Source organism: Hoplias malabaricus, chromosome 12 (genome assembly GCF_029633855.1).
Source record: "Hoplias malabaricus isolate fHopMal1 chromosome 12, fHopMal1.hap1, whole genome shotgun sequence".
Classification (NCBI taxonomy): domain Eukaryota; kingdom Metazoa; phylum Chordata; class Actinopteri; order Characiformes; family Erythrinidae; genus Hoplias; species Hoplias malabaricus.
Window position 1 is genome coordinate 4926818 of NC_089811.1, and position 22683 is coordinate 4949500.

Sequence of the window (22683 nt, forward strand, 5' to 3'; positions counted from 1 at the left end):
GTATTATTCAATAGACGTCAATTAAATCTCAAGTCACATCCACTGCTTTCCATTTTCTTTAGCTCTAAGCCCGGAAACCTCAGACATAGTGGCCATTATAATTGTCAATTTTTATATAATTTTCCCACCTTACAGTGGACGGCTTGTACTAGTTCAAATGAGACTTTGTGGTACACAACGAAACACCTGAGCTCCAAACTGATTTATCTGAGAGCTAGTGAAACTTGAGGGTGTTGCAGAGTGGAATATTTTGCAGTGTTGCTGGAGCCTATTGCTCTGAATTGGACCTCATTACCTTCCTTGGGCTTCACTGCACTCTCTCAGCCCCAGAAGTGGGCATCAGTGAACTCCCCATTACTGTGCCTGAGGCCATGCCTTGTAAAAAATGTACTTGATCAGTCCAGATGCTCCACAGTGAGACTCAACGTTTATGGACACATGCTCATCCTCTGAAAAATAAGGGGCCCACATGTGATGCAGTAATAAATGTGTTTCTCAAATGTCCAGTTTATTTTCTTATTCAAGCAAAACCTTCTTCCTGTTTCCCAAATCCATCAGTATGCTACCAAAGCCTCCAACAACCTACAATCCTTTTACAGAATCATATTAAATCTATTTACAATTTCACACGGAGGACCTTGTAGCTGGAACACTTTGCCACCCTCAACTGAAGAACTTGTAACAGTGTGAACCCCTTCAAAAGACTAAAGTCTAAAGTCTGTTTCTGGTCACAACCATCTGTTTTAATACTACACTAATCATCTATGTTTACTTCTCTTTTAATCTGTATTTCTGCTCTTTTTCCCCCTCTGTCAAACCTTCTTCTTATATTTTCTTCTTTTTATAACCAAAGTGGTGGTTTCCCAGACCTGGATTAAACCTAGTCTTGTACTACACAGCATTCTGAATTGTGAGTTTCCATTGAAAGAAGGGTATAGTCCATGGCTAAGCCCTACGTGTATCTAAGATAAGGCAAAGTGCTTAATACAAGCCTTTCAGGCTGTACTTTCCCTGCACTATTTTGTTCATTATTGTGTGTTTTCCTTTGTTTTCTGTACTCCAGTATTCTAATCTATTGAGGTCTAAACTTCCAGACTTCTAGACTAAATGTTAGTTGGTATTCATGGGAAGTTTGATCGATCACCTCTGGATCACAGAGCAACTCCTCCCAAAGTTACAGGATGAGAATCAGCTCTACTACTTCACAGCTCAGTGATAGGTCCCACACGTGGCATTGGGCACAGTGCACTCTTGGGCAGTCTCGAATAAGGAGTCTTGGGTTGGTTTGAAAGATAACCCCTCAAACATCTCCAGGTCTGAGAGCATTTGAGTGCATTTGTTGATGGAGTTGTGTGTGTGTGTTTGTGTGCGTTTTATGTGTGTGTGGCTCAGAGCAAGTCTCTGCGCGAATCGTGCAGGAGGTGACAGCAGAGGCTGTGGCTGTGCTGAAGGGTGAGCAGGAACTGCACCCGGATACGGCTGTGAGACTGCCCTCAGGTAATGACAGACCACCGGCCAAACAGACCCCAAACATTCTACTGCCGCTTACAGAACAAAACCACATCTTTGAAATTTTAAAGGAGTAGTCAGTCATTTTACCAACGATACATAGCAAATGAATTCATGAAAGCTGTTGAATTAACCACTTTTTAAGCTCCATGGAGTGGGTTCCCCACATGGAGAGACCACCCTGCATAGCTGGAGTTGCAACCTGCATTGAGCCATTTGTGATGAAACCGTCACACAATGGAATTCATAGATGATATTTAAAAAAATAATAATAATAAAGGTTTTGTTGCCGAATCTAACAATGATACGCTGTCATCATTCAACATTGTGAGTTTCCTTTTGACAAATCTACTGTGAGACATTTGAATCATTTACACTCATAATAAGGGATTATGGGATAAAGCAGGCAACATCATCCTCACAGTCTGAAAGTGTATTTTGGTAAAATATCCACTCCGCTTTAAATATTGAGTTCACTGAGAAACTTGGCAGTGCTCTCATGCAAAAACCTTCTTTCTCCATTTTTTTACATAAAATGAAAACATTAGCCACTCTTTACTTGGTCAGAATGCACCGAAATAATTAAAAACCAAACCATCACATTAAGATACTTTAAAAACATAAGTAGGTCATTTTCCTGCTCCTACAACTTTATATTTTCAGAGCTCTGAGGTTTTGTTCTCTCCGTACTTGGTCTGTGTTTGTCCAGAAATTGAAGTATCTGCTTCGTCTTGGTGCTGTTGCTGTGTTCATGTCCATACTGCATCCGTCCTGGTGTGTGGCAGACACTTTCTCTCTGTCTGACAACATCCTTCTCACTCTTTTATTGCTGTTTGGCTACATTCTTACACACTTTATAAAAAGGGTTTGCTGTGCCATGTATAAAAGGATTTACACTTACATTTACAGGTAGGGCACTTTTTATCATGATCATGTTACAGAGGCTAATGCTCCAGTAGGGGTGAGTGTTCCTCCCTGAGCTGGGAACTGAACACTGGTTTGCCGTGTAGAAGGCAGTGGTCTTACCCACTGTGCATTATCCACCGTAACTGGAAGAGTAACATCACTGCAGGTATTCTACAGCTATCTGAGCAGCAGTGGTCAGTGGTTTGGGGTCACACCAAGCTCACGCAGCTTCCGTGGTGCAGCAGGGCATCAACGTGATGCTTAGGTAACACCACTATGGATCTGGAATGAGTGCTATATTAGGCTTCAGTGGTGCACAGTGCAGGCCCTTTTTCGTAAGTGTCCATGTCCTCCGCTGACTCTGAAGAGTGTGGGTGTGTGTACATGTCTCTCGCTCGCTTTGTCTCTCTCTCTTTCTGTCACAGACACACACACACACACACACACACACACACACACACACATACACACATTCACTCTCTCTCTCTCTCTCTCTCTTTCTCTCTCTCTCTCTCTCTCTTTCTCTCTCTCTGATGTGTTTCTGCAGTGTCTTGTTGCTTTTTGCTGCATGGAATTATGAAATATCTGCTTTGACAGCTGCTCTATTATTTTACCAATCTGGTGTGTGTGTGTCTGTATGTGTGTGTCTGTGTGTGTGTGTATTTGTGTGTGAGAGAGAAGTGATTCATTCATGGCCTCCAGTCTAGTTGGCTACTATTAAAAAAAAGTTATCCATTTAAGTGTGTTTTTGTTTGATTTTATCGTGGATGCCCATATCTCTTGTGTGTTTATATCTTCTGTCCTGGGGTAAATGTACTGTGAGTTATGAATTATATTTGTGAATTATGTCACAATCAAAAAACCTTGGGATGCATTGTTTTACACAGTTCTGAGCAAAAGTTAGAGACCACCCTTCTTCAATCTTCAGTAAAATGTCCTGTACAAGTTAATAGTGTTTCTGCAACACGTAATGCAATATAAATGAAAGTATCTGATGTGGCTTTTACCTTCGTTATAGCTGCATTCATCCTTTTCATGAGATTTACTTTCAGTTATTCAAACATATCCACACCTTCCTTAATAGAAGTTGGTTCCATATTGTTTTTTTTTTTTCATTGTCTCACAGTATTTAAGAAATCCCAAACACACTCATTGATGTCAAGGTCAGGGATCGTCCTGAGGACGCCACAGCTTTGTTAGATTTGAAAATTACTTTTGTTTTCTCAGTAATGGCTTATTGAATGTGGAAGTTGGAAGATTTAAGTCCTAGTTTTTAGAAGCAGTTTAACTTACAGGGGTTGGACAATGAAACTGAAACACCTGTCATTGTAGTGTGGGAGGTTTCATGGCTAAATTGGAGCAGCCTGGTGGCCAATCTTCATTAACTGCACATTGCACCAGTAAGACCATGTGCATCCTATGGTTCAAACATTGTGTCCTGAAGGCGGTGCCGTGTATCAGGACGACAATGCACCAACACACACAGCAAGACTGGTGAAAGACTGGTTTGATGAACATGAAAGTGAAGTTGAACATCTCCCATGGCCTGCACAGTCACCAGATCTAAATATTATTGAGACACTTTGGGGTGTTTTGGAGGAGCGAGTCAGGAAACGTTTTCCTCCACCAGCATCACGTAGAGACCTGGCCACTATCCTGCAAGAAGAATGGCTTCAAATCCCTCTGACCACTGTGCAGGACTTGTGTATGTCATTCCCAAGACGAACTGACGCTGTATCGGCCGCAACAGGAGGTCCTACACCATACTAATAAATTATTGTGGTCTAAAACCAGGTGTTTCACTTTCATTGTCCAACCCCTGTATATTTGTTCTTATGGGAAGCATCTCCTGAAGCATCAATAACTAGGAGGTAAAGCCTGTTTTATCTGGTGGTCTTTGTCTTTAGCTCAGTGCTGTATCTGGTTACCAGTTGTATTCAAATCTTCATCAAAACAAAATGAATAATAACGAGCACTTGAGGTAAGAGTACGTAATGAGACACGGATGCCTGAAGCTGTGAGTGAAGGAGTGCAGCTCGCACTGCGGTGGATTTGCGCCGCAGGAATAGACTGGTATCTGAGCTCGACGTGCTGCTGTCAGAACTGCTGAGGAGATCAGAGCGAGCAAAGCCTCCATCACCCTGAGCTTCTCTCTCTCCCCTCACATCCGTACCTGCCGCTTTTCTGAGCCATTCCTGTCGTCTTTTTTCTGTCTTTCTGCAGTCGAGGACTCTGCTAATCTCCCCCCGTCTCCTCCCCCCTCACCTGCAGCAGAACACTTTGGTCCTCTGGAGCAAGGTAGGCTCTATTCCTGCTACCGGCATCGGAGTGATTGCTTGTGTGTGGGTGTGTGGGTGTGTAGAGAGAGACACATTTGTCATATCTGGGTGTGTGTCCATCCACGTCCACGAGGGGCGCCGTTCCTCTCGAAAGAGCGTCCAACACCGGCCAGAAGAAACTGCCACAAGCTCCTCAGCAGCAGGGGGAGCCAGAGTGATCCAAGCTAGAAGAGAAGTGGGCGCGGGATTGACTTTTTGACCATCTCCTCCTCCTCTTCCTCATTTTCTCCGGGCCTCATCTTCATGTTCTTAAACTGTCGGGGGAAACCCGTTCCCCCACACACCTGAAACAGTGAAACAGCCCACCATTCAAACCCCTTCCATTCCCTTGTTTCCCCATCCCCAGACACCCTTTCCAAAGACCCCCACCTTCCCACCCTGCATGCGGTCCAGTACTGATCTATACTGACACGTCTCAAATGCCTCCTGTTCCAGCGGCAGCCTGCTCTCTGGACACAAGGGGGTGCCGATCTCAGAAACCTTAAATTATTCAATTCTATTTAGATTTCTTAGGAAATGATCCAATGCATCTATTTATTCAGTTTAATCTTCACCTAATATATATATATATATATATATATATATATATATATATATATATATATATATATATATATATATATATTCCTTACCCCAAATCACCCTATTAAAAATCACAATACATATATAGCTGTACATATATGGCAATATATAGCTACAATAGAGCTCAACACGATTGCAGGAGAATCCTTTCTATTGGCCAGCTAACAGATGCATATGCCTACTTTTGTTAGCATTGTGCTGAGTGCTGAGGGTAGTCTGAGAACCTCCCTGCCCTCCCAGAGGGATGAGAGACATGTTCTGAATTCACCATGTGACCAGAAGAAAGTTTGTATATTTCAGCTTGCAAAGATAAACCAAAAATATTATATTCATTCCTTAAAAAGAGTGTTTAACAGACGATAAACTGATGCAACTGAGTCAACGTGCCATAATTCAATGTTATGTGAATTTACACCCCTAGTGGACATGGAGCAGCCATGGTTGCTGCTGCCGCTGAAAGAGCATTCAGCCATTCAGGCTCATTCCTCATTCCTCTCGTTCTTTTTCTGACCCCCTGCTACACATGGGGGATCTTGTCTTCTTCCTCTCCTTTCCTTTTGCATGTCATGTAATGGGAAATGTAAGTGTTGTGGGCCTGCACTGGATTGTTTGTGAGTTTGTTTGTTATTTGTTGTTTGTGGTTATGTATTTCTTTGATTGTGTCTGTCATTTTTTGTAGTAGTAAAACATTCTTTAAACGCTTGTGGGGCCTTGGGCCATTGCTTTTTGTCCAGATGAGCTGGTGTTTTAATGCTTAATTTAGTGAAATTTAATGCTAGCTTCTTTTTAAACAAAGTTAAATCAAGGTGCTTTGTTTGGTGCCTGTTATCTTTAGTTTTGGCCTGCAGCTAAAAAACGAATCTAGCTAAAAATTATTTTAAGCTCATGACCTGCTAATTAGCACGGTGCTATTTGCATTACCAATAATATCATAAACTTCAGCTTTGTTAGCACAAACCAGCATAGACAAGTATAGACCAATATAGAGCCACACAGAAAACCTTAGGCCAGCATAGACCAGCATAAATATATATATAACAGAAACTCATTTGTAACTAGAGTTGTTTAGTTCTATAGCACTTTTGGTTTGTGTTTACTTTCATACATTTTTCGCTCTCATGAATTCCACTTTATGTAATGGTAAGCAAAAGTAAGCCTAGCAAACTGAACTGAGACATGAATTCTCTCAGAAACTGCAAAACATCCTAAATTTTATAAAAAATATATATTTTTTTCAGTTAAAATATTGAATGTAGCTTTTAACCAAGACAAAATCAGCCCAGACCAGCACAAAGCATTGCTTAATCCAGTATAAACCTGTTTAGACCAACATAGATTGTAATGGTCCCTCATTTAACCAGAATAATATTTATGCTTATACAGACTTTTTTATTTTAATTCCTCCCCCAGCAGGCATGCTGGTCAGCAAAACGATGTTGTGCTAATCAAAAATAGCATTTGTGTTGGCAGAGTTTCAGACAGTGGACTGAGATTCATATTTATCTAAATGTTGTGTGAGCCTTGTTTCTGGGTGTAGTCAAGACAAGATTATCTTTTCTGTATTTGGGTTTCTGTTTGCACACAAGAACTTCTGATTAAAGCTTTAGAGTTACGCATTTATGTTGTGAGTTAAGAAGAGTTTTAATTGCTTCAGGTGGTAAAAACACTAAATTTGGCATCATATTTTAAGAGGATTTTAGCAGTAGAAAACAGAGATGAAATGAAAACAGAGAAGGCTAGTGTTGTATCTCCTTATTTAGCTTTGTTAGCTTAGGTTAAGATGTCGTTGTATGTAGCCACACTTAAAGTTAGCACTAGCTCTGTTTAGGTACTTTTCTGCTGATAAGGTGTTTACCGTTAACCTCTAGTGGAAAATACTTTCTTAGTAAGTAGATGTGTTCTGCCTCTGTCGCGTATTTTTTGTGAGTTTGTGAATTTTTAGCGAGAATGAAATCTCTTGGCTAAGTTTCAGTTTAGCTGTTTACAGCTAAAGCTAATGACACATTGCCACCACAGCAGCTCTTCATGTCTCTGATCATTGTGTCTCATGTGTCCTTGTGTTCCAGTGTTCCTATGTCCCTGTGTTTTTTCATGTGTTTGTGTCTCTCTTCCTGTCATTCATTCTCCGGTACCCGTCTACATGTGTTACTATGTACTATCTTCCTGTTTTTACTGCTACCTTTCTTCTATTCTCCTTCTCCCTGGCTCTTGCTCTCACTTTGAGCACTTTTCTGTCTCTCTCCTCTCCCTCACTATTTTGACTTCAGCACGTTCTGTCCCTTCTGCTGTCACTTCATGTTCCCTTTCCAGACTCTCTTTCTCACTTTCTCTATTTTCTCTCTCACTTTATTTTCTATTACTCTACCTTCTTTTTTTCTTCTTGTATTTTCTTATTCACTCGCTTGCTAGCTAGGTTTCTGTCAAGATACGTATACTTAATGTTGGATAAAAAAGATTCTATGGAATGACAAATATTTAAACCACAAAATCTGTTTTAAAAACTATATCAAAATTGTGAACTTTATATAAATAAATCTCATGGTCTGGACATAACTATATAGTTCCCAAAATTATTTTTGTTAAGAAGAAATCACTGTTTTTATTATTTTTTCTTTTTTGTCTACTTGTATGTGTCAATGAAAATTTGCATAAATTTTTCCGACATTTCAATTTTATTGATCCTCTGGAAGGAAACCTGGCTACTTTCTATCTATCTCTTCCTCTCTCTCTCTCTCTCTCTCTCTCTCTCTCTCTCTGTCTCTCTTTCTTTCTCTGTCCGGATTGTCCCTGCAGTTCCTTTTCCGTGTGTGTGTTTGTAGATGTAGGGGACGAGGAGGAGGCTGGGCCTCTCCGCCGCTTCCAAAATTCTCGGGAGAGGTGCAAGTTCCTCGCCCCCTCCATCTCAGTCTCAGTGCCCGAGGATGACCCCTACTACTCTGACGAGGAGTACTATGACCACCCCTTATTCAGTCCAGAGTGGACACTCTCTGGTGCTCGGCCTTCAGGGCAGGCCGCTGCCTTTAGGCAGATCCAAGGTGAACCTCGCATGGTTCCTCTCCGCCATCCCATCCTTTCCTCCCTACTCCCTTCCTTGCTCTCTCAATCTTTCTTTCTCTCCTTTTTCATTTTCTCTTTCCTTTATATCCAAACCTTTGTCCCATCCCCTGCCTCTGACACTTTCACGCTCTCTTTCTTTTTAACTTCTCTTATTCTTTACTTTCTACTTCTTTCTGTCTCTCCTCTCCATTTCTATTATTCTTATTCTCTCTCTCTCTCTCTCTCTCTCTCTCTCTCTCTCTCTCTCGCTCTCTCTCTCTCTCTCTCTCTGGTCTACCACCCCTTTCCTGCCCCTCGTCTTTTGTCTGTGTTGTGTTGTGCTGCTGTGTCTGTGGGTTATTATTCTTCGTGCTGGCGCGTGCCCCTTATTTTCTTCGTCTGTGCTTTGTTTTTTCTGGACATGTCATTCCAAGACATTCGGCTCACTGCTTCAGCAGAGCCTTTAGTGGTCGGAATGTGTTCTTGAATCCAAACTTTAATCTGAAAATTCCTGAAAAACATATTTTAAATTCACTGAAAAAACAGTGAGCCAGATGGCTTGCCACATCAGCAGGTCAGTCCAGCATGCGGTGCTCATGTTTTCCTCCGCCTGTTTCAGTGTGTCCGTCTATTCCGTCTGTCTGTCTTTTCTGTCTGTCCATCATCCGGCCCAGAAAACATGCCCACGTGTCCATGCCCCACCCCGTCATAATCCAGCCCCACCCATTTCCCAACCTGCTGATGTACACATGCTGTAGATCACAGGAAGACTTTCAGCTCGTCTACTTTTTTGACACATGCACACTTTTTTTCAGCCTATTACAGTAACGTTTCTTATGGGTCCTGTGTTCATAGGGATTTATATATGTATGTATAAAGTGTTATATGGCACACATACTATTTTATAATGCCTGCCATAAGCCTGTAAAATTGTGTATCATTAGGTCATATTTAATAATGCATATTTCTTAATATCCTTGCAAACTTTATAAGGCATGATAAGAAGGTCTTGTTCTACTCAAATATTATGAAGCCTTATTTTAATGCTGGTTTTATGAAATTGTATGCAATATAAAATATTATGTGCGTCATATAATGCTGTGTAAAGCCTTATGAATACATAATTCATAAGAAGAATTTACTTTATTGCCATTACACAACAGTCAGAAAAGGCAGAAGTTACCTGTCAGTTACTGAACTTGACTGTGGTTGACTGAAGGGCACTGATTTAGAGAGGATACTGCGGCGCTCTCTCTCTCTCTGTCTCTCTCTCTCTCTCTCTCTCTCTCTCTCTCTCTCTCTCTCTCTCTCGCTGAGATCTGACCTGGTGTGCCCCACACTGTCAGTTCCAGCCTAATTCCCAGCAATAGCAGCAGCAGTCCACATAAAAACACCCATGGCTCCAGACTTCCTTTTCCAAGCCGGATTTCTGGATCTCAGTCTCACATTCATTCTGACAGCTTAGAGTCTATTTCTCCCAACCCTCTGATTGCATCCTAATGCTGAGAAAAACCTGCCGTGCTGTCACAGATAAGAACAAGCACTGAAGGATATAGGGTGTACTCTGCACTTCTCAGCCACAGTCAGCTTTTCTTAGCTGGATATGAAATCCTAGAAATGAAGACTCTGCTAAACGACAAGGTAATTAGTCTCCGATTTTGGACAATAAGCAGCAGTTGGAAGACACAATAGAGCTAGACACTTATTTACATGTGAATGTCTGGCAACAAACCAATGCACAACTCAAAATGACTGGCTCATTCAGAGGGGTCTTTAGCACTGACTTATTTTAATGCTCTTATCCAGTATTCAGCCAGAGAGCTCCTGTATGAGTCACTATTTATGGGTTTTAGCTTGTTTTCCTGACCCCTCAAGGCCCCAGTCTGGCTAGGAGGTTAATAATGTGTCTATGAAAACCAGACCAGGAACTGCCAAAAGGGTGCATTAGTCAAATGAACTAACAGAGGTTCTGGTCAGTTCTGGTCCTGAATGGCTGGAATCCAGCACATTTTGTTGCATTTTCTTCTTACACTTGGCATTTTACACAAAGTGCAGGAACCTTTGGCACAAGAAAACAGGAGTTGTGTTTATTTTTCCATTTATCATTTGGCCACTACCATAGTTTCTATGGTTTTTGGTCAAAATGTAAACCCACAGGACCTACTGGCACTTCTTTCACATGAATCTAAAGTTACAAATACTTTAATTTTCTAGCAGAGGATAAATTTACCCAGCACTAATGCATGACTAAAATGAGAAAAGTAGAATGTAAACTTGTCTGCGAACTATTCCCAGATGGCAGATGCATTTGAGCCAAATCTGTCTAACTTTTTGAACTTAGGACTAAGTTATGGCATTGGCAAGTGTTGTGTGGACACACTGTCCATTTGGCTCAGATTTGATCCACAACTAACCAGATATCTGGCCCATTTAAGTTGGACCTGTGGCTGATTTGAGGCAGCCAGACTCAGGCAAATTGTGGACAATAAGAGGACTGCAGATGGGCCACATTTGGGCCAAACACTCATTGCTATATGAGCATATAATATAGCCTCAGATGAGTGTATTTTCTTCATGCTTTTAGACTTTACAGAGGTGAATATAAGCTCAGTTTGAATCTACATTTGACAAAGGTCCACTGGTTCCTGTTTGGACTCATGGTTGTCTTTGATTGTGCCTGGAATAAACCCGCTAGTTGACACTTGACTTTTGTCAGATTTTTGGAGATGACCAATCTTTGTTGGACTGTGATCCTTCAGGACTAGAATTCATGACCCCTGGCTTCACTGGGGCTTTGTTATATCTAAAGGAGTCAGCATACTTTGTGCTTTAGCTTCTGTATACATTTTCCAATATTACAGCTAGTGCTGTGAGCTTCAGTAAAATGTGAGGTAATAGGAATACCCTGATGCAGCAGTTTAGATGCCTGATTTTGAACATACAGCAAGTGTTGAAATGTATTGTTATATTACATTATTAGAGCTTATTATAACTGAGAAAAATATATGGGGCATGTTTTTTTTTTGTAACCAAATCTTCCAACAAGTCCAGTCTTCACTTTTATCACAATTTGATCATCAAATGTAAAGTCGTCTTCCACAAAACTGTGCATAAGCAACATACTCGGTGTGCTATCTTTTCTACCAGAGCTGAAAGTGTCCCACTTCCTTTAAACCCCTGTAACCCAAGTCTGTGTTGTCCGTTGTCTTGATGTTTCCACTTGTCCCCTTCTTTTGTTAAGAAGAAGAGACCATAGAGGCTCTCTCTGCAGCGGAGGAGGAAGAGGAGGACACTGCAGCAACAGCAGCAGCTTTAGAGGAGCAGGAGGAGCTGGAGGAGGAGCAGTGGAGTGGGGAGGAGCCTGAGCAGGAACCCCCTTCTCCGCTCTTAGAGCAGACAGAGGTTGTAGGCGAGGCCCAGGCTTTGCCCTGTTCGCAGGCTGAGGTCCACGCACTTACTGCTGGCCCTGGAGCTCCTAACGGGAGCACTGAGGAGGCAGGGAGGGACGAGAGCCCTGAGAAAGGTGTGTCCTCCCTTGTCCATGGCCTGCATGGTTTTATTTATTTATTTATTTATTTATTATTTCCTTTTTTTTCCCTAAAAGAAAAGCTAAAGCAGTCTGACAGCTATGAGCTGAGGGAATGTGGTAGAATGGCTCAAGATTGTCCTCTTCTCTGCTGATGCTGCAAGGCAACACAGGCTTGATGGTGACCCGCTTCTGTGGCCAGAGCTGTGTGTGTGTTTGTTGTTCTTTTTCTTTTTTTGCTCTTTTATCTTCTTGTTTCCTAATTTCCGTTTTCAGCACAGTGGCTAATTTCTGCTTCCTTTTAAAGCTTTCTCCAAAACATACTGCTTTTCTTACAATCAGTGCTACTGCTGCCAGGCCAGCCTTTTTTCCATCAAATATCATCCATTGCTCAGTGTGGTTTTGCCAGCTACATTGCCAGCATCTGGTTGTTTCTATGCAGCATGTTGTTGTAAATCATCTGTGTTTTATTTTAAGTGCAAGGTTTGGTGCAAATGCTTTTAATTTTATGTTGGTGAGTTTGGTGAGCTTTTATTTTTTTTTTCTTTGTATTTCTTTTTTATTTTTTTGCTTTTATGTGTATTGATTTTTTTTGTATGCACAATCATTTCATCTGTTATTTTACAATAGTGTGAAATATCTGTATATATATTGTAACCAACTATTGTTTATCATGTGTCATTTCTTTCAGACTGAACATGTCTCTGAACATGTCTCTAAGGGCCATTACAAGATTTGGGCCACTGATATGTTGTTCAAGCCTTCTGTCCTTTAAAAAATATGTAACGCATGAATCAGAACTAACAAACAGCTTTAATATTGAGCCTCATAAAGGGATTCCAATACTTTTAATTTGCTATGGTATTTATCAAACATTGTGGAACATAGATGATCATACGATGACATAAAACTCTCTGTAACATGAGATATTCAACAGTGCAATGCTTCTGGAAAATTAGGTCAAGCATAATTTCATAGTTTTCATACATACGAATATTGCTTTTGCAAACCAGAAGTGACTTATATATTAAATTCAATCCTATGTCGTGTACCGACAGCAGTTCCATATCAGGCCACGACTTCTTGGACATTTCATCTCATCATGCGGATCTCATCCATCCAGCATTTTGCATGTTGGTCAAGTCACATCCATGTCATCGCTCTGTTCACTGAATTGGTATGTGGCATTTTGTTCCATCTGCAATGCTGTACTTTGTGGCGATTGCTGGGCTTTGCTTGTTTGTGTGGTGGTTGGCCTGGCAAATTTTTAGGCCCTGATCCATCAGTAATGCAACACAACCAGATTACTTAAGATTTGCTTGCAGCTGTGAAGATGGACACAGAAAAGCCATGTGGAGAGAGGACTGCGCCAGTCGGCATGGACTTCACGGAATCAGAGACGCAACTCGACGAACCTCCGACTTACCAGAGCCTTGTCCCTGAAAAAGACTTGCCAGATACACCATTACCTGCCCCATGTGACACAGAGGCTTTTGCTATTCCCCCGAATGGCCAAAGTAATGCCAAAGAGCCACAGGAACCTTCTGCTCCAAACCCTGACTTACAGATCTGTGTTGAAACAGAAGCTTCTCCAGATGTACCCAACTCCAGTATGTCTCAAACACATGGTGAAGAATCGCTAGACGTTGAAGCCATTACTGCTGGAGACAAGCAGATAGAAGCCACAGTGAGTGCCAAAACTCCAGAAGTGCCTGAAAAAGAATCTGCTAGCTTAGATACAGAGGAAGATCAAACTAAGGACAAGTCTGGGATGTCTGCTTACTTTGAGACTACAGCACCAAAACCAGATGAACCTAGAGGCCAAGGTGAAGGTTATTATGAGCTTAGTGTCACCTCAGAAGAAAGCAAAGACTCCTCTGCTGTTCCGTCACTCCCGGAAATTAGCTACAGTACTCTAGCTCAGACGCAGTCTATGGATGAACAGCCTGCAAATATAAAGGGTCTTGCAGACACACAAAATGTCCTCCCAGCAGTTGAAAAGAGGGATGATTGCAGGCTCTCTCCTGGAAAACTAGCCCTTGAGCAACGAAGCTACTCCCTGAATATCACAATTGGATCTAATGACCAGAGTGGAGGCCAAGGACGACCCAGGAACTTCTCCCCATTAGCAACCGACATCATGTCTTACACCAGTGGAAGCCTTGACGAATCCGCTGACTACCTTCCTGTCACAACTCCCTCAGTAGAGAAAGTTCCCTCTTTCCCCCCTTTGATCTTGGAGACATCAGCCTCTATCACAACTCCATCATCTTCTCCGCCCCATGAGACAGTGACTGATATCAAGACCCCAAGTCCTCAAGCTGAATCCCCAGAGTCTCCTCTACCGTCCAAATTCTACTACAAAAATGGTGCCGTCATGGCACCAGACTTGCCAGAAATGCTGGACCTTGCAGGCACCCGATCAAGATTAATGTCTGATAACAATGAAGCTGAGATTATAAGAAGAAAATCAGTCCCTGCAGATATGCCTGCCCTTGTGAGTGACTCTTTAGCCCATTTGTTTCAAGGTGACCACAGCCACAGAGTCGCAAAGAGTGAGAGTCAGTTGGAGGAGCAGGGATACTGCGTCTTCAGTGAATACTCAGGTCCCATGCCATCTCCTGCAGATATCCACAGCCCAATGGACTCCCCACCAACCCAAATATTCAACACCATGATATCAGAGGAGAAGGAGCTAAGTCCTGCTGCAAGTGGACAAGAGAGCCCATCTTCTAAAGATGTAAAGGAGGACATCACTGCAGAACTAAAGGAAAAGAAAGATACAGTAGAAAAGCCAAACAAGAAAGATGATGTTAAGGGAGAGCAGCCAGAAAAACAAACTGAAATCCTTGTTACTCCAACTGTAACAGTTACTTTAGAAGGGGCAAAGCCTGGCCTTGATGCAGAGGCCAAACTTGTAGCTGATCAAGAGGCGGAAATAGCTGATTATGAGCGGCAAATTCGCAAGCTAGAGATGGAAGACAGGCCTTTGAGTGTTGAGGAGGAAAGGGAGCTCCAGGAGCTAAGAGAGAAAGTGAAGAATAAGCCAGATTTGGTGCACCAGGAGGCTTATGAGGAGGTTGATGCAGAGGATGTGTACCAGCTCACTGGTGTTGCCAAGGACAGGATTGCTAGACCTGTGAAACCATCCCCAGCATCATCAGTGGAGAGTGCTCCAGAAGAAGAGAAAGTTCCAGCTGATAAAGAGAAGCCTAAACCACCAGAAGAGACTGAGGCTCTGAAGTCAGAACCTTTACAGTTGTCTCCTGCTGGATCTGTTGAGAAGACTTCTAAAGAGGAGGCACCCTTAGAAGAACCCATCAAGGAGAAAGAGACTGCTGTGGAGGAGAAAACACAGCCAGACCTGGCAAAGGCAGAGGAGACTCCCATTTCCAGTACAGTGGCACAGGAGGAAGAAGAAGAAGAAATAGAACTAGCAGAGGAGCCTGAAGAGTTCATAGAAGAAGCAAAAACAGTCGAGCCTTCAGACTTGGTGTTAGATATGCCTGAACCAGAGAAGGTTGAAACAGAGCTTGAAATACAGAAGGTTGAAAAGCAGGCTGAAGTGGGGAAGACTGAACCAGAACAGGTAGAGACGGAGCAGGCTCCATCAGAGCATGTAGAAACAGAACTAGTCAAAGAGGAAGTTGAGGAGAAAGAAGAAGAGAAAGAGCATGAGGAGTTGGAAGGGGCAGGAGCACCTATGGAGGAAACCATCGAGCCTAGAGCAGCCATCGAATCTGTTGTAACAGTTGAAGATGACTTCATTACCGTTGTGCAGACCATCGATGAACGGGAAGAACCTGGTCATAGTGTACGGTTCTCAGCTCCTCCCGAAGAAGAACCACCTCAGCTGCTTCAAGACGAAGAGGAAGAAGAAGAATCTGTGGAAATTGCACAAGAAGCAGAGCTGGAGGCCGCCAGCTTCGAGGATGTCCCGGATGTCCCAGAAGCTGTTCAGGCTCCTGTTTGTTCTCCTAAGCAGGTGCCAGAGAGTGAGGGTCCCACAGAGAGCTATGATGACTATAAAGACGAGACCACTATTGATGACTCCATTTTAGACAGTTCCTGGGTGGACACTCAAGGTGATTCCTTTTGACCTTTTGTAATTTTGAAAATCTCACTTGTGAATGAATAGACGTAATGGATACATCTTTGGTAAATACATATTTCTACACCCATTGTCCATTTTATCAACTCCACTGACCATGGGAGCACTTTGTAGTTATGCAGTTACAGACTGCATTTTTGGCTCTGCATACATTGCTAGCCCCTTTTACCCCCTTCAGTAGTCAGGAACACCATTTGGGACCATCATATAGTAGGAATTACCTGCTCTGCTGGGGGTCCTCTTTGGCTTATAATCACTGAAGAACAGAGTGAAAGGGGGCAAACAATGTATGCAGAGTGACAAATGGATGACTTTGTAGGGTCAGGAACTGATAAAATGCACAATGTGTTGAAACAAGTAGATAATTTAAAAGTTATATGGGATTGATGTATAAAAGCAATGTATAAGCTAATGTTAGCATGGTAACTAACTATGCTAGTCGTGTCTAAAAAGTGTAATTTGATGGCAGTTCTGGAGGGCAGTACCTTCTTACAATACAGGTTTTAGTTCATTCTAGTGTCTGGATTATAGTATTTTAATGAACTCAAAAAAAATGTTTACAGAGTTTATTTTAAAGTAGTGTAAAATATATGTTTTATGTTTAAAGTAAAGTGATCACTGTGATCACCTTAGTCTTTAAATGTATTTGCTCCACGCTGCAGATGATGATAAGAGCATGGCCACAGAGAGAATCGAGCCTGCTCCCAGGATGGAAAGCCCTGCCAAGAAGCCTCCTGCTGAGAAACCAGTGAAGCAGAAGGCTAAAGGGGGAAGAGCCAAAGGAAGAGTCTCCACTCCGGAACGCAAGCCTGTCCGGAAGGAGCCAGTGCCTGTTCAGAAGGAGGAGATGAAGAAGAAAAAAGGTTTCAGATGCAGAAACGACGGGCCACACAAGCATAGCATTTGCAAAACTTCTCTATTATATTATTAGGGATTTTGGGGCTGTTTTTGTCTTTCCTTTACCTTCCAATTGCATATTAAATAACAGATTATAGATGTCCCCACCTAAAATTATATAAAGATAGTTGATTACACTTTACTATAGATCATCTTTAATAAGGCTACATTACACCTACATAAGCCTTTCATGACAATGGACATAAACCTATATAAACATTTATTAGGACTGTTCCAGCAAGTGCAAGTTGCCTGAACTCTTTCTAGGGTGAAATCGACTTTAACAGCATGTGCAGCAAAGCATAAGTCTTTCTGAACCGTAATGTAGGATGATGTTTGTCATGAAATGCAGACCTCCATGTGGTAGATATGAGAGCTCAGCCTAGTTCCCAGCTCAGGCAGCAACACCACACATTAAACAGTGGTCTTTGCGCAGAATTTCTAATGCTGCTTTATATCTGTAACATTTATTAATTAAAAATTATCATGTACCACATGCACATAATATTCAGCAATGTTTTGCTAATTGTTAGCTGTGCGTTAAAGGAGCAGTTAGCCATTTTTACCACCTAAACCTGTTTAATTATCTTAACTGTATTATGATTTTTTGTGTCTCATATGAGAGGAAGTGTCCCATAGATATGTAATACATGATTAAACCAGTGTGTGCTCCATAAAGTTGGTCCCCTGGCCATCTCTGAAATATACTTAGCTCAGAATCCCGGATACATTCAGGCCACTGCATGTTCGTCTAAAAGCTGATTCATAAGATTAAAAAGCTGTGGAAAAAAGGACTAATTGCTCCTGTAACTCTGAGGTGGGGATGTCTATATCATGTGGAAGCCCCTCTGCCTTGAATCCTGTTCCTTTCTCTTTCCCTGACTCTGTGTTTCCCTCTCATAGCTGTGATTAAGAAGGTTGAGCTCACAAAAAAATCCGAACCTCAAAGCCGCTCTCCTTCCCGGAAGAGTGTTTTAAAAGCTGGTGTTAGGCACCCTAGACCTCCCCAGCACCACGTCAGTGCTAAGAGGAAACCCACAGGTGATCCCACCGCTTCTGAGGAGGCTCCTTGCAATGTGGCTGGCAAATGTACACTGGCATGTTGTGTTAAGAGTGTTTTTTGATGTTGTCGCGTTTCTTTTGGATTTACTGGTTTATTTATTTATTCTTTATTTTACTAAGAAATTGTGTTTCCTCTTTTTTATGGATGATGTTTGTATATGGATTTTGTTATTGTGGTATTGGTGTATGTTTTTTTTTTCTTTTCAATTTCAAATTATGGTATCATTTATTTTTAACTTCTATATTTAAGTTTATTTCAGAACTGCTGTGCAGCACTGGTTTTCTATTTTTATTTTTTTCATGCTGACTCAACTTTTATAACTGATTGATCTTCCGTTTTGCTTGTTCTTCATCTAAGTTTGCGTTACTTTTCTTGCTTCTACTTTTGTAACAATGGCAGTGAACTGAAGTGATGCTGTGCAGTCATTTAGCTTCTTTTTTTAAGGCATTATGTAAGTGGCATTGTGCACTGTGTGAGTGTGGTGTCTTGGATGTATGTGTGTGTGTGAGAGTCACTGAGACTGAGGGACGTGAATGGTGGCTTTCACTAAAGAAATGTGACCTCAACTTTCTGTAACGATTCTCACCGAAGAGTCGCTCTACACAAGCAGGAGCTCTGCGGCTGTTGCCAGGCAACTGGGGAATTCGCTGTGTTTCTAATTCACTGAGACAAGGAGGCCACCTACTGGCAGAGAGACAGAGAGGGGGCAGGGGGCAAGAAAGATCATGAAAATGAAAGAATTGTTAAAAGAAAAAGCAGGAAATCTAACAGAGTGGGAGAGAGTCATTATGAGAGAAAAAGATATTCAGCTTGAAAATGATAAAGAGGAAGAGGAAAACTTTGAGTGAGAGCAAGCGAGATGGAAATAAAGAGGGAGAGAAATGGAATAAACGAGAGAGATCTAAAGAGAAAGGATGGATCAGATCTTAAAGAGATCATGCAGTGTGTTTGAGAATTATAGCAAGAGAAAAATGAAGATAGAAACAGTGAAAGCTAAAGATGGAAAGAGTGGGAAAGAGGGAGATAGACAGCAGGACAGTGCAAGAAAGGCATAAAACAAGAAAATGAAGGGTAAAAGGGATGAAATTGAACTGAGACACAGTGTGAGACTGAGACACAGTGTATGAGTGATGAGGAAAAAAATAGGATGAGAAAGAGTTGTGGAGAAGAAGATAAAGCAAATAAGCAAGAAAGATAAAAAGAGTAGGAGGAAAAGAGAAAGGCAGTGTGTATGAGAGTGAGAGAAAAAGAAAGAGGACTCCCCAACCTCCTGTTTCTCCTCTCCTCCCACTCTCTCTGGGAATGGTGTTTGAGAGTATGTTCAGAATCCAGTAAATTACTGCAATGTCCCAATTAGAAGTTACAGAAAACCCTCTTATGTAATGAGTCGTTTTCAAAGGCAGCGTTATTCTGTGCCAGATAACTTCAAAGCACTCTCTCTTGTCTCTGAAACTGTCGAGTTGTGGGCCGTACGCATTCCCATTTTGGGATTTCAATAACCTTATTAATACTGTACCGTACCCGCTGTCTCATGTATTTATAAATATGATTAAGGGCTCATTAATTGCACAAGGGGGCTGCAGGGGTTTCTGCTGTAGTGTGTTTGAAGTTGTGTGTGCATTTAAAGTGTGTATGATGAGGACTATGAATGTAGGTGAGTGCAGGGGACAGAGATGGACCATGTGTTTGCCTAGGTGTCTTAATATTACTCTGCTCTCTTCCACACTCTCTCTCCAGTGTCCGCCGATGGACGGCAGCCCCTTAGTGCTGTGAGACACTCCAGGGACCGGGCATCTGTAAGTATTTGACATCACCACCACAGCAGACATGTTTTGGAACATCTGTGTGGGAAGAATGGGGCACAGCCCACCCACCAACCCACCAGGGGTTAGTGTAGCAGAGTGGATAAGTGTGTCTCACTCAGTCACTCACACACTCATACCTGTGGACCAGTGGCGGATGCTGGTCTTTCAAGGAGGGGAAGCTCAATTTCGGCCTACATCATAAAATGTGTCGGTTTTTTTTATATGTAAATTCTACCCTCCGTTCCTTTTCAAGAAAATGATCTGTGACCCTGTCGTACCAACAAGGCGTCTTTTCCAGGGACTTGACTAGTGTCCTCTCAATGGCCAGCAGAGCTAGGCTGCTTAAACGGCCTTGGCCCATGTGAAGTGTGTCCACCTGTGAGTGCTTTGTGACGGTGGAGGGGCTCAGCAGCACCCGCTGGACAGAAACTGCGATAGAAGTCAGAGAGAGTGATAGAAGTTAGTCTCCAAACACAAACAGCTACAAAAAACCCCACCAGAAATAGAAGCTCGATTTGTCGTTAGTCATTTTTAACAAAGAAAATGCCGCTAAGAGGATTCAGAAAGTCTCAGGTTCAACTCAGAACAGAATGAAATGAGGCCAGCCCACTGCCCCATAGACCCCCAGAGACGCTGAGCGTCCGATGGGCAGGACAAAGCCCAGCATTTATCCAATGGCTCCTCTCGTTTCGCTTTGCTGCTTCGCTATTGAACTCTGAGCGTCCACCTTGTTTAAAGTACTGTGAAGCTGCGGGAATGATTGAGAAGAAAGCCGCGTCTTTACCAGTGATAAGAAGCTGATTCTGAACAAAAGTTGAGCGCGTTGTAGTGCATATTTATTCACTGACATGTACACACAACAGTATATATTTGATCACTTATTTTTTTACATTTTAGGGGAAGCTGAGCTTCCCTTGCAGTCTTAGAGCAATCGCCTGTGCTGTGGACAGTTTCACACACTGTAAAGGCCAGTGTTGTAATAATGACGTAATATACAGTAAATCCAGTCCCCTTTACAGTGCAGTTAACACTTCATCTGTTCATTTCCTGCTTGTTTATCCACTGTTTCTGACTTGCATGTGTTCATTATCCATCAATCCCAAGCTTTCCACTGACCTGCTATTTAATGCCTTCATTTTCCAGCCTACTCTTGTTTTTCTGCCACTCTCGGTGCTATATGTGCGTACATGTGTGTATCAGCACGGTCGTGGTATTTATTCAGCTCTGCCCTCACTGGCATTAAAGACCCCTGGCTTTTCAATTTAGACTTACTTATTCACATAATTGCTGTTATTTTCTGCCAGTGCAAATTTACTCCTGCTTCGCTCCAAATGCCACACTCGGTGTGTTATTTGTGTTTCCTGCCCACTCCCTCTCTAATTCTAGTGGAACAGCGGAGCTGCACCTTGAGCGACTTTGAAATGTTTGTAAATCCTCCTGTAATCCACAGAATGAGCTTTCTATAATCAAGAGAGCTCAATATGACTCCAAACCCAACAGTGCTCACAGACACACAGTTAGGATGAACATAGTTTGACAGGTTCTTTATATTATTGTTTCCATAAATTCATTATAACTCATTCTCATTTATTTATTAATTTTATCTTTTTTTCCATGAACAAACTCCATCTTTCGCCTCATTCCTCCATCATCACTCATCACAGACCCCCAGCCCTACATCTCTAACAAAGATACCCACCTCTAAAATGAGGGCGGCGGCTCTTCTTCCACCACGCCCCAACTCCGCCTGCTCTCTCAGTAAAAAGAGCCCTCTGGCGGGGGTGGATCCCAGTGAGCCACGCCCCTCCTCCGCAGGCCCACACGACTCTCAATTACTTAACAGACACTTAGGCAAGGTAAGAGAAAGCCGAGGCACAAACAGTTTAAACTACACTAGGTAGTATTTTTTACCTTATAACTACAGCTTTAATGTCATTACGATTGCTTCCTGAAAGAAACCACCCCCTCCCTTCTGATTTAGGGCCTATGCTGAGGCTGATGTTAGCTGATGTATCAGAACTTACAGTTAATGTGCTCCTCCTTAGACTTCACATACATCTGTCTGTAAATTAGAATTTAAATCTACATTAAGTGAGATTTCCATGTCACAGCATTGTTAAGATTAGCAGTTTTTCCTCTTCTAACACTCTGAAGGCTGGTTTACACTTCTCAGTATATCCATGTAAGTATCTCTGTGTCTAAACCCCAGAACCTCAACTATGTGTCATGCAGTACGCAGTTGTCTGAGGAGCTATAGCATGATACCGTCAGAAGTGATCCTCAGTTAAGTTGTATATGGCTAGATTTTTCTTGATCATTTCCAGTCTTCTCCTGCGTCAGTTTTCTTTCTTCTCTATAACAGAGAACGGGACTTTCTTCATCTTGCTTGTTTTGATACACTCTGATTTGGATGCCACCTCATAGTCCACACATTCACGTTTCTTCAAAGTAGTTTGGCTAAAACCTCTGAGAGCATCTGTGTGTGATGATCGCTTTGTGACGCTGAGATGTTTATATGGATTTTTGCCAGCAGCGTTATTCTGTAAGTGTAAACCAGCCTTAAATCTGCTAATTAGCTCTTGTGTTGATTCAAATGTGAATAAATGAGGAGGAACTATGTGGAGCTGTGGTCCAGAATAAACCCTTGAACCCATTAGAAAAATAAATACACTATTGCAGAGTGGCTATCAACCTCTGAAATGTACGAATGGTCGACAGGCCATTAACAGTTATAAACATAGGTGTAGGACAGGTAACAGAATGGTCATCTGGAGTTCACTTCCTGCTTGGGTATGTAGCCTACTGTATCACAATAAGAGTCCTTGGGCAAACACTGAACACTACATTCGCCCACATCTGTAGCATCTTTAAAACTGTAAGTCTCTCTGGATGAGAGCATCTGCCGTAAA

At 42.1% G+C, this 22683-nt stretch overlaps 1 protein-coding gene across 11 annotated transcripts in view; it reads left to right on the top strand.

Annotated features, from left to right (window-relative positions):
- Nucleotides 1-22683, top strand: part of map2 (microtubule-associated protein 2) — a 71417-nt gene that overhangs the window by 31664 nt on the left and 17070 nt on the right. For 8 of the 11 annotated variants that reach the window (XM_066685963.1, XM_066685962.1, XM_066685965.1 and 5 more), the window contains 8 exons: nucleotides 1393-1497; nucleotides 4639-4713; nucleotides 8156-8371; nucleotides 11614-11895; nucleotides 13224-15983; nucleotides 16672-16872; nucleotides 17810-17947; nucleotides 19707-19765. In XM_066685963.1, coding sequence (XP_066542060.1) covers nucleotides 1393-1497; nucleotides 4639-4713; nucleotides 8156-8371; nucleotides 11614-11895; nucleotides 13224-15983; nucleotides 16672-16872; nucleotides 17810-17947; nucleotides 19707-19765 — 3836 coding nt within the window. The remainder of the gene's footprint in view (nucleotides 1-1392; nucleotides 1498-4638; nucleotides 4714-8155; nucleotides 8372-11613; nucleotides 11896-13223; nucleotides 15984-16671; nucleotides 16873-17809; nucleotides 17948-19706; nucleotides 19766-22683) is intronic. The other 3 variants (XM_066685964.1, XM_066685973.1, XM_066685969.1) reach the window with 3 other exon arrangements.